General features: G+C 40.4%; 1 protein-coding gene and 1 pseudogene across 1 annotated transcript; one reads left to right on the top strand and one right to left on the bottom strand.

Annotated features, from left to right (window-relative positions):
- Window positions 1-2246: 2246 nt before the first annotated feature.
- On the top strand, window positions 2247-4388 carry LOC135702324 (putative nuclease HARBI1; annotated as a pseudogene).
- A 2793-nt stretch (window positions 4389-7181) lies between these two features.
- On the bottom strand, window positions 7182-7775 carry LOC135702328 (adult-specific cuticular protein ACP-20-like). Its single transcript, XM_065223352.1, has 2 exons — window positions 7581-7775; window positions 7182-7517 (listed from the first exon to the last, which is right to left on the bottom strand). Exons 1-2 carry the CDS (start codon window positions 7773-7775, stop codon window positions 7182-7184), a joined length of 531 nt encoding a protein of 176 aa, XP_065079424.1.
- Between the last annotated feature and the right edge of the window lie 3809 nt (window positions 7776-11584).

The raw sequence follows: 11584 nt of genomic DNA, 5'->3' as shown, positions 1-11584 counted from the left end.
TCTGGCATCGATTTCCGGCCTCTACACATCATGCCCTTTACGAAAATACCCATATTGTAGGGCATTTGACAGCTTTTCTTGAACTAATAGTCGCCATCTTGGATTTCAAAATAACGTCTGGCATAGATTTCCAGCCTCTACACGTCATCCCCTTTTCGAAAATACCAAGGGGTAAGTCACTCAGCACAGTGTACCAAAAGAAGATTCGGCACAGCTTGGGCACATCCATCGGCATTCCTTCGCCACAATCTCGTGGGCATTGGATTGTTATTGCTGTTATTGAAGTTGTTCACAACATTACGTGCTGTTTGACTGTGTATTTCAGAAACATACTGTAATTGAATCTTATAGAGAAACTCAGATTAGCAATTCACTTCTCGGTTCACATTTAAATTTGAAATGTAGGCTTCCAAGGGCTGTCAATTGCTATCGATGCCGGTCGCAAGTCTTTCAGCTACTACGCATATGGAGTGTACCACGAACCGGAATGCAAGAGCAATTTTGCTGGATTGAATCATGCAATGGTGGCGGTGGACATTTCGGTTTAAATTTGAGTAGTTTTATTTTCGGATACGTGTCATCTTATACGAGATAAAAGAGATGGTTTTCGATTTTTGTAATAAAAATAAAAGTTAATTAGGTTGAGTGGAATTTAGCGGCGCCGGTGGTGTAGTGGTAAGCGTGATTACCTCTCACCCCAGCAGGCCTGGGTTCAATCCCAGTCGGCGCCGCCGGGATGTTCTGAGGCATAACATCTCTGATCACGCCTTCCTTCGGAAGGGAAGTAAAGCCGTTGGTCCCCGGTTCATGAGTTGATGGGTCGATAGGTAGGGTCCAGGTGTGGGAGCTGCCTTCCTGGCGTCGGTAGCATTGGTGCTCAGCACGAAAAACAAGATCGACGGAAAACAAAACCAAGGTTGAGTGGAAGCAATAAAAATTCCGTGTGATTGTGCCGTGAAAATTAGTCGGTCAATTGGTCGGCTACCAAACCAAACTCATTTGAACAATACCGAACTAATTTTCACGGCACAATCACGCGGAATGTTTATTGCTGCAACTCGACCTAATTAACTTATAATTTATAAGTTTATAATAACTGAATTTCACTTGTTCAAGTACTACGATCGAATTCTCCCGGAACTACAACCCAATGGTAAAACCAAACGTCTTTGTTTGAGATCCTTCTCCTTGGCATAAACCAATCCGACGTCGAAAACCTCCGAGAGATTCTTGCGCGGAATCATCACCTTCAGCAGTTCCTCTTCCAGGTCGAGCAGTAAAATGTAGTGCTTCTGAATCGTTTCCGTTGGATTGACCAGCAACGTTCGGACGACATTGGAATAGTTGGACTTGTAACACGCACCCAGAGCACAAATGATAGATCCAAAGTACAGATAGTTCTTGTCGCTGAATGCACTGAGGTTCAAGCTGTAATTGCCACCCGACTGGATAATCGCCGACTAGCACATGTCCAACTAGTTGGTATCCACACCAGAGACGTACCCTTAGTCCGTCAGAGCCTGCTCGACACCCTCCGATAGTTTGGCATATTTTACTTATCAGCATCCATAATCTCCATGACGTGATCCCTGAGGTACTTGTTGAATACATCTACCGTTTGATGGTGATAACCTTGGAGTCCTCCTTGGAAGGCATGATGTACGCGATTGGTTCGCTGATGAGCACCGTGTCGAAACTCTTGTCCCTGATGAAGGCCACCCAGGCGGAAAGTTTTCCTTGGAGAAAACGCCCAAAGTTTTGTCATCCTTAGATCCCATAATCACCTCCAGCAGCTTTTTAAAATTGGCCTTGTCTTTGTCGTTCTTTTCCCGAACCAACAGCTTCACCGGTGGAATGCCCTCCTCACCGTCCTTCTCGATCTGCTTGAGGAAATCGGCCTTCTTCTTGCTTTGACTTTTCGCACAGCACCGTAATCGTATCGATCAGCTCGTATCCCAGCAGCCAGGTCTTCAACGAGGTTGATTTTCTGTATATTGGCCCTTATTACGGTTCTCACTTCCACGTTCACTTTCACTTCACACACACATCAAATCACTTGTTTTTACCTATTACCGTTGTCACGTACAGTGAAGTGATGAAAATGAACTCCGTGAAGTGACAGTAACAGAGAGGTGAGGTTCATTTCTCGTGACGTTCGTATTCGACTGCAAAGAACTGTCACGTGCTTTGTTTTGAAAATCGACGGAAATTTCCTTGTAAGTAAAGTTTTTTTTTTCTTTTTGAAAATGAGTGTGGAATTATGGTTTGATACCGACAGTGAAGACGAGGAGAAATATTCCAATCTTGCTGTAGATCGAAGGCGGATAAGGGATAATTGTAATCCGTTGGATCAAACCGAAAAATCGTAAGTATATGGAAACAGCTTAAATTTGAACGTGTATTTCGAAACTTACATACTTCACATACGTTTTCCAGTTTCATTCAATTCTTCAGAGTATCCAAGGAGATTTTCAAATACCTACTGGAGATAATCGATGCAAAAATCAATCCAGTACAACTGTCCACGTCAGTGCCTCCAATGATCATGCTGGCAGCTTCGTTGAGGTTTTTGAAGAAGGCAACTACCAGAAGGGCGTAGGTAACGATAGATTTATCGGATTGGCACAACCAACGGTGTCTAAAGTGCTGCAACTTGTGTTGGACATTATTGAAACCGAAGTGTGCCCAGCTGTAATTCAGTTTCCATTCGAAGAAAAAGAAACAAATGCGATTACACTGGGTTTCTACGAGAAAACTGGATTTCCAGGAGTAATCGGATGCGTAGATGGAACCCACGTAAGCATCATCCCTCCGGCTCGCGATAAACACCTGTTTTACAACCGTAAAGGCTTTTACATTCTGAAACATTCTGGTAAAGTAGAAACAAGGTTTAGATCTCATTAATTTTACTCATGCAAATATTTGACAATTTACAGGTTTGTGATCATAACTTGACCACCCGGGCTCCTCCCATGACTCTTTTGTATGGAATGGCAGTTCGCTGAGTCAGTTGCTTTTACAAAGGTTCAACAATAGGGAGAGGAACTCCTGGTTACTCGGTAAGAAAAGAGTTATAGAGCGTATTGAAATACTGTCAAGATTCCTTCTTCTTAGTGGAAAATATATCAAAATTTTCTGTTTTGTCTTCAACGTACTGTTTCATGATTTCAACAGTTTTAAATTTATGTTACACGCATGGAAAATAAGGAAATCTCTAAAGTTTTCTGGACCTCAGCCAATTGAATCTATAATGTCCAGAGTTGTATCATAGAGGTAACTCTAAGACTAGTAGGTCCCGAAGAAACGTGCTCAACCTTTTGGCTCAGCTCTGGTACTATCTTCGGTCCCAAGCTAATCGATGCACCCCTCGAAACATGGGAAAATCCACGAACCCCTCATTTTATCCGTCTAACTTTCACAGATAATCAAAACAAACATATTGTTGTACTAGAATTACGACTAAAATGGGATATGTTAATCGTTTGCTTGGGACCAATGGCTAGTCAAGTAGTGAGCCAATTTCAAATCGATAGTTTCGTATTGATTGTTGGTTGTATTGTTTTGCACGTGCGTCTTACCATCAGCAGACATGAATGTAGTGCCGCTGTATTCATTTAATCTAGTACCACAATTCACGTACTAGACCAAAGGAGTGCAATCAACCGGTGGAAACTAACGATTTTAAATTGGATCACTACTTGACTCTATTGGTCCCAAGCGAACGATTAACGTACCCCATTCTAGTCAAAATTCTAGTACTACACAATGTTTGTTTTGATTCGCTATGAAAGTTTGACAGATAAAATGAGGGGTTCGTGGATTTTCCCATGTTTCGAGAGGTGCATCGATTAGCTTGGGACCGAAGAGAGTACAAGAGCTGAGCGAAAAAGTTGAGCACGTTTCTTCGGGACCTTCTGGTCTTAGAGTTACCTCTATGGTACGACTCCTTGCTGTTGGAATCTTGACTATGTTTCTATGGTGCAATTTTGATTCATTTTAAAGATTCTGGAGCTTATTTTATTATCATTACAGGTGATGCTGGTTACCCTTTGACACCATTTCTCATCACTCCGTTTCGCACTGAACGGCAGACCAGGTTCAACGAAATACATTCCAAAACTCGAATCACGGTGGAAAGAACAATTGGAGTGGCCATGAATACCTTCCGATGCTTATTAGGAGCAAGACAGCTGTATTATAAGCCTGAAAAAGCTACGCAGATTATAAACGTTTGTGTTGCCCTACATAATTTACGCGTCAAGCATAAAATGGATTACGATGAGCCAGAACTACCAGATGGAGAAGAGGAGGCAGAGTTGCGTGGTGTTGACAGGAATCAAAATGTTGCAATTAGAATCAGAGAAGAAATCATGAACAATATTTTGTAAATGGCCATGTTGTTTTATGTATCATAGTAAAAAAAAACTTGAATTTATCCACCAATGCGCAGTGAGACAGAAATTAAATTCAGCAACTTCTCATAAAATTTTACGTTCTACGATGATACATTTCATTTGGTGGTTGTTGCATCCAATTCAACTCAGTGGTTGCCGAGAAACATGACTCATTTTACCAGTTAGACATATTCGTTACACAGAGGAGCTGTTTATAAATTACATAGGCACTTAAGGTTTGGCCACAGACAAATTATTATTATTATTATTATTTAGCTTTATTAAAGAGGCTTTCAGCCTTGGGCTGGTTCGCCTCCAAAAACCACAGACAAACAGACATAACACATTGAATATTTCTCGCTGTAAAACATCGTCGCAAAAACATTACCGCCATCTGTTGAATACACTGTGGTGGGTAGTACGCTGAACAGATGGCGGTAGTGTGTAAACGTCAAATGCAAGGGAATTAACTATGTGCGCCACAGGTGGCGATACTACCAACTACGATACTTTTAAATTGACCGTTAAATGCTTGTTCGATGAACAACTTGCGAGTGTTATGTCTGTTTGTCTGTGGTTTGGCGATTGTCTACGGTCCATAAAAAACTCCAAAAAGTTGGATTTTCAAGCGGTATGATATGATGTAGTAATAAATAAATGTATATTTTGAACAATGAGAAATGGATTCCAACTTACTTAAAAGACTAGCATTCATTGGAAACTTGTATGTCTTCAAAACAACGACGCTATAATATTGAAGATTATTTATCGAGTAAAGACATTATTTAGGAAAGTAAAATAAAAACAGTGATAGTGATTAATTACTCATCGTCACTATCGTCCCGTTCCGCCTTTTCGTGTTCATCTTCAGCATTAGTACTGCCAGTTGTTTTCCGTCCCATCTCAAAATCGAGTTTCTGCTTCTTATATTTAAGCAGCTGCAACTGATATTGTAGCTGCTGACTTTTGTGCTTCTGCTTTTCGAGCAGCATTTGCTTGTTGAAGTTGAATTTCTAACCGTCAAGCTGAAAACGCTTCATTTATAAGCGAGCGCAATCCGATACATGTAGCTTCATCTTGCTCAGATCGTCGGTCTGCTTTTCTATAATTTCGTTTGGTCGCTCGACCACGGCCACTCGTAGCTGGCTGACCTCTTCCATCCTCACGGGTTACACTATCATTCGTTGGCTGATCTTCCGTGACCCTCGGTTCCTCGATAGGATCACCGACGCAATGGTCCGCTTGGCGTTCACCAATTGCGGATGGACTAGGTGATGATTGCGTTCCAAAAACAGAACCTATGTTTTCGAAAAGAGGATGTTAGTTATGGTAGAATTTTTTTAAATAGTTCATCATTTTACCATTGTGGCTGACCGTTCTCTCTAGTGAAAGGAAACGAATGATAGTTTCTTCCAGACCGTTGAACGAATGTAGAGTATATTCGACAGTTTTTCTTGAAATGATGGCCGCATTATTGGATTTTAAAATGATGTCCGAAATCGATTTCCAGTCTCTCTACACGACATCCCTATTCCGTTTCGTCTCCTCACATTGCACAGCAACATCTTATATGGACAAGCTTTCCACACATAACATATTAAAGAAGTTCATGTGCACACTAGCACTGCATAGTGAGAGAGTTCTTAAATAATATGACTACCATCCGAAATGACTTGGTTACTTGAACAACTTTGCTGAAGACAGCAACTTTCTATATGGCCAGGATTTTGAGATACAGCTTATTTACAAAGCTCATGTGCACACTAGCGCTGTGTAGTGAGAAAGTTCTGAACTAATATGACAAGCATCCGAAAAGACTTGGTCACTTGAATAACTTTGCTGAAGACAGTAACTTTCTATATGACCAGGATCACAAAATATTCTATGTTGGACCAAAGATCCATATATTATTGCGCCCATCACAAGTAACATAAAAGTGAAGCGCCGCTAGCGGCGTAGTTTCCAATTAAACCTGAATCCAATGGAACAGGCTTACTGTTCTATCCCAGTACAAAAACTTTGTCTAAGACAGTATAGCTCTATATTTTGAAACAAATGAGATAACCCACCACAACCCCCATTAGTGAAAATCCCATACGCTGTAGGTATCCTTATTCGCGGATAGCTCGGCAATAAGGATCCGGCAATAAGGGATACCGGCAATAAGGATTCCTGACTGTACTCAGCAAACATTTAAAAAATAAAAATAAAAAGTCCCCCTTGTTCTCCTTATCACACGGATGGTTTTCCATTGCGCTATATACAGTGCATCTCAACATGAGCAAACCTCTGTCCATACATTTTAGAAAAACAGCTGTACTTACATAATTTAAAAAAAGAATTATATGTTGAACATTTATCGGTTCTCGTATAGCTACTGCGATTATTTTGTTGAGTTAGTAATAAGTTAGAGCTATTTTAACTATTAAAATCAAAGGTTCAAAGTGTAAGGTACCAGTTTGTGCAACACCTTGCTTTAATTTGTTTTACTCAAAACTCACATGGGGATTGAAAAAATTCAAGGCAAATTTGGCAGAACAATATTCTTGAATTCTTGAGGTGCGTGGCGCAAGGAAATCTTAAAAACTTAAGGTGATGTAATTGAACTGTAAGTGTACATATATAACATTGTTACAGCTTTTTTTTTTTATTCGAGGGGTTTGAAACAACTGCGTCCATTGATTCGTGCTTTTGTAGTAAAAAAGAGTTTTCGTTTTATGCTTTCGTTAATTGTGCCATAGTTTATTAAACAACGAATTCCAGTCTTGCTTCATCAGTCATGATACCTTAGTTGTACTTCTTCAACTTGCTGTAGCTATATCCAACTCCATGGTAGCCTCCTTCGAATCCTCCCATCTGCTGTCCACCCATTCCTCCTTCCTGGATGCCTTGTCCAATATTCTTCACCTTGGCTTCGAAACCGTTCTTACCATCGGCGTAGTATTCCACGATACGCTTGGTTCCATCCGCTTCATCCATGGTGTACTCTCCCTTGACAACATCTCCATCACGCATCTCCCATTGGCTCTTGTGATCCCCGGTCTTAATGTCCTTCACTCCATATTCGAATTTGTACTTCGGATACGAGTAGTAGTCTTCACCGCCTTCCTTCCAACTTCCTTCCTGCTATTACGGTGAAGCATTTATTAGATTTCAAAAGACTAGTTCAATACACACTTAACTCACCATGCCACCACCCATGGAGCCTCCCATTCCACCGCTCATTCCCATGCCGCCTTCCATGCCGCCACCGATTCCTCCTTGCATACCACCGTACCACTTGTATGGAATATGCTTCACTTCACTAACAAATCCATGATGTTCGTAGGCCAAAGCAGCTGCACCTAGCAGGGCAATAGCTACCACAGAAGTCTTGATCATTTTGCTGCACTTTGGAAACTGATTAACTGTTCTACCAAGAACTGAACTCACTAAACTGATACCGTTGCTACCGAACGATTGGATATTTATAGCAATAATTTAAACAATTTCCCATTCTAGCTCCGATTGGAAATTGCATAAAGCCTTCCGAATCAAGGTTTCCCACGGTGCACTCTTTTTCTAATTCGTGTACCCTCTTTTTTTGTTTTGCTAGACATGCCAATAGTGAATTATTGATCAATTTAATTAGGCACTGACCATCAGACATTAGTAGCAATTGGTCACGCCTCACTTAGCGGAAGGTATGCAACCACTTAGCTGTCTTTAAATTCAAAACTAGCAAAAAACAAAAAGCTTGGTTCACTTCACGAAGCGTGTGATAACAATCGTACTCATTTTGCCCTTTATCGATAATTTACGTATAAGCTCTCTAAGATTTCATCGTATTGTTAGTAGATGGTCAAACGTTAAATTTAATTTACTTATAATTAATTAACATAAATGCAAGGGACAGATATCACATTACTGGTAACAGTGGATAATGTTAACGAACTTGAAGAAAATTAAATGAATCCCGAAAACTCAATCATGATAAGCTTTACATCTGCCTATACTGTGAAGCTGCCCGAATATATTTACATGAAACAATCAATGTTCTCTCGCAGATGGGTTTCAGTCTTATAACATTTGACTAACAATCGTACGGGCAGCTGACATGATCTACATATGCACTTTAAATGCAACCGCACTTTTTTCATGCTCTTGCCCTTAAATCTTCTCATCCTTCAGTCACGCTTCCCCTTGTTTGCCGACGCACACCATCCCCATGCAATCGTCCTGGAGACATTTTCGTGACTAAGTGAGAGATCAATTAAATTGATTGAAGAACCGAGAAACGAGACACTCGTTACCTCCCTTCGGGACAACCACCAACCCGGCGAACGGCACACGATGCTTTCGTGTACATACGAATGTTTATCTTCTCGTTACGGTCGTTGCATCACTTTTCTCTGCAAATTCTGATGCCAGCGCGTACCCTTCCGGCGCCTACACGGGCAGCCACGACGAGACAGACGACGATGGTCTTAACTGATCCTTTCCGGAGACCTCTGGCCGTGGCAAACCGGCACGACGACACTGATGATCTCCAAACCTAACCGAACAACCAAAAGTGTAAGACTCGAAGAACATCATCGTGAGTAACGAGTATTGACACACACAGGAAGAGCAAAAAGGCGATTATGTTCAATCCACTTTGGTCGCATATCGGTCCGGATCTGGGATGCTGGGCTGGTGAAATGGTTTTCTTTCTTTTATGCTCGTTCCTTTTCCCAACTGTAGGTACCTTTCACAATGAGGTTGCCGTGTTGGAGGATCGATTGAATTAAATTGTGACATTAAAAATGCAGCTAGGGTGCGGCACTACTCCGTCGTACTCCACTCCGTTTCAGCAAACCTGCCTTAAAGCGGTAATCCAACATTGAGGTGCATGACGAAAATGAGTCCCGTATTACGAAGTAGTGCTCCACCCTACTCTCTGGCGTACGAATGCTGTTGTCATGCTCCACGGTGCAGTAAACTGACGCCACATGGTTTGATGGCAATCTGGTTCCACGCTTCCGAAGGGTGGAGGCATTTTAAGTGTTTAAATGATGACATTAAACGGATTGATTAAGTTCAGATCAAGTGAAGTAATTTGTTCCAATTCAGTGAATTGATTTGTTGCAGATTGTTAACCAATCCGTATTTCTATTCTGTTGATGATTTTAGTATTAAAAGTTATTTTTACACAGCAGTCGAATGGATTTCTAAAAGCTGCATGGTTTACCAATCGAAATCACAGATATGGGAATAACTGAGCAATGTGTGGATTTTAATACAAATCGAACGAGAATTACCCCTGAGACGGTATGAACATTTAAGGGGGGAGTACACTTTGATTTTTCAAAAAAATGCATTTTTTTTTGGCTTAAAATGTTCCTTGGGATGTATACTTTAATTTAGAAAAGATTCCAAGTCCACCAGAATATTCCTTACCGCTTTACGAAGCGATTTCCTAAAACATGTACCGACATGTATTGCTCTCTCAGCGAATTTTATCTTTAAACGCGTTTATCTCGAAACGGGGGCGTGGGAAATAACTCTAACCAGTTATCATCAAAATTGGATATCGCCTAGGTCTTCTTGTTCAAAATTAAATTCTGCTTAGAAATACGTATCCACATTTTCGATTTAGTCAAAAATGGATTTTTAATCCACGCATTTCTAGGGTGAAAAAATGAACGTTTTTTTCCTAAGGCCATAACTTTTAAAAAAAATTAATTAAAAAAAAATCGGAATACGTATTTCTAACCCAAATTTCATTACTAATCAGGATTTTTGTTCGATTTATGTTCCAGGATCACATGGAAAGGAGTATTTTCCCACGCCGTTTCCGACTTCCGCGCGAGGACGCCCGCGCGACCTGGTGCACCGGCCACGGGGAGACGCCAATCGAGTTCAAAAAAATACAAATTGTAGTTCGAAGGATGAATTATAAATGGGTTATAACATATTCGCCCTCCCTGAGTGTTTTATTGCTTAAAAAATTAACGAAAATGCCTTACTTTTTGGACGTTCAAAGTGTACTACCCCCTTAAGATGATTGCTAGCTCAAATGTATGACCAAAGTTTTTTGCCTAAATCGCCGTATATGGCCAAGATTTTGCAGAACTACTACTCACAAAGAAGGATGTCTCTCGTAACTAGACTATTTTATTCGAGGCACAGTTGAGCACTTAGTACATCAAACCTGATAACAATTATTTTCATCGACCAAGATTCAGTAACAAATACAGTGCATTCCCAAATGTTGTCCACTGCCGATTTTGTCTGCTTTTTGACGTAGGACTACGTCTGTGAATTCTATATAGGGATATACTTTGTGAAAACTAGAAATGCAACATGTAACGAAATTATGAAAGATTTTGAACGTTAATAACTCAGCTGCCCCTGGATCAATTTCAACAACTTTATCAGCAATGGATCAGAAATATTTATACGCATTGACTGTTGATTTTCAACAAAAAACTATTGAAAAAGTGGTAAATGTCAAGCATTGTCCAAAAGCGTCGACATAACTAACAAATCCACCAGTTATGTACATGTATATGCTGATTCACAAACACTGTCATCAGAGAGTCGTTAGTAAACGAATAGAGTATCATTGTGCTTGCCACACAATATACATGGCCATGGTCATCAAAAGAGGAAATCGATGAAGAGAGTTGACTTTCACCCCTCCGCTTCTAAGCCTCTTTATTCAGTCGTCGTCATAGCAATAAAAACTAGCATCGCACTACTATGGGCTCTTAAGTTACACTTGCTGGTTGCAATTCTGCTGTTCGACATTTTCGAAGGACCACCAAAAAAACATGAAATTACAATAATTTTCTAGGGATGCCTAAAAGTTCAAGTATTCGATTAACGATTAATCGGAAAGATTTTTACAGCTATTCGAGTAAATATTTATCGAATTTTCAATCATTTGATTTAGCGCAGTAGAGAAAATAAATAAAAGTTCTAATTTATCTGAACAGGCATAGCGAAGAACCCTGACGTGAAACAGGATCATAAATAAACCGAAAAAAGTGTAAAGCGTCTTTCTGCTTAAAAACTAAGATTTTCCAACTTGTTGAGAGAAGGAGTTCAACCATAAAAAACTAAAAAGGAGAGGAGCTTTAGCTGGATGGACTCGGATATTCTGCGGTTTTCCAACCTGTCGCAGACACCATTCTCTGCTTGACCATCAAGCTGTACAGTCCAATTTT

Source organism: Ochlerotatus camptorhynchus, unplaced genomic scaffold (genome assembly GCF_037179485.1).
Source record: "Ochlerotatus camptorhynchus isolate MF236.1 unplaced genomic scaffold, CSIRO-AGI_Acam_v1.1 ptg000192l, whole genome shotgun sequence".
In the NCBI taxonomy this organism is placed as follows: Eukaryota; Metazoa; Arthropoda; class Insecta; order Diptera; family Culicidae; genus Ochlerotatus; species Ochlerotatus camptorhynchus.
This window is presented reverse-complemented; position numbering and strand designations above follow the sequence as displayed.

Bases quoted from the DNA above. Each gene is read 5' to 3' on its own strand.
- LOC135702328 (XM_065223352.1), bottom strand. From the start codon at position 7,775: ATGATCAAGACTTCTGTGGTAGCTATTGCCCTGCTAGGTGCAGCTGCT. The intron at 7,518-7,580 runs GTGAGTTAAGTG...CCGTAATAGCAG, and splicing joins GCTCCATGGGTGGTGGCATG to GAAGGAAGTTGGAAGGAAGG.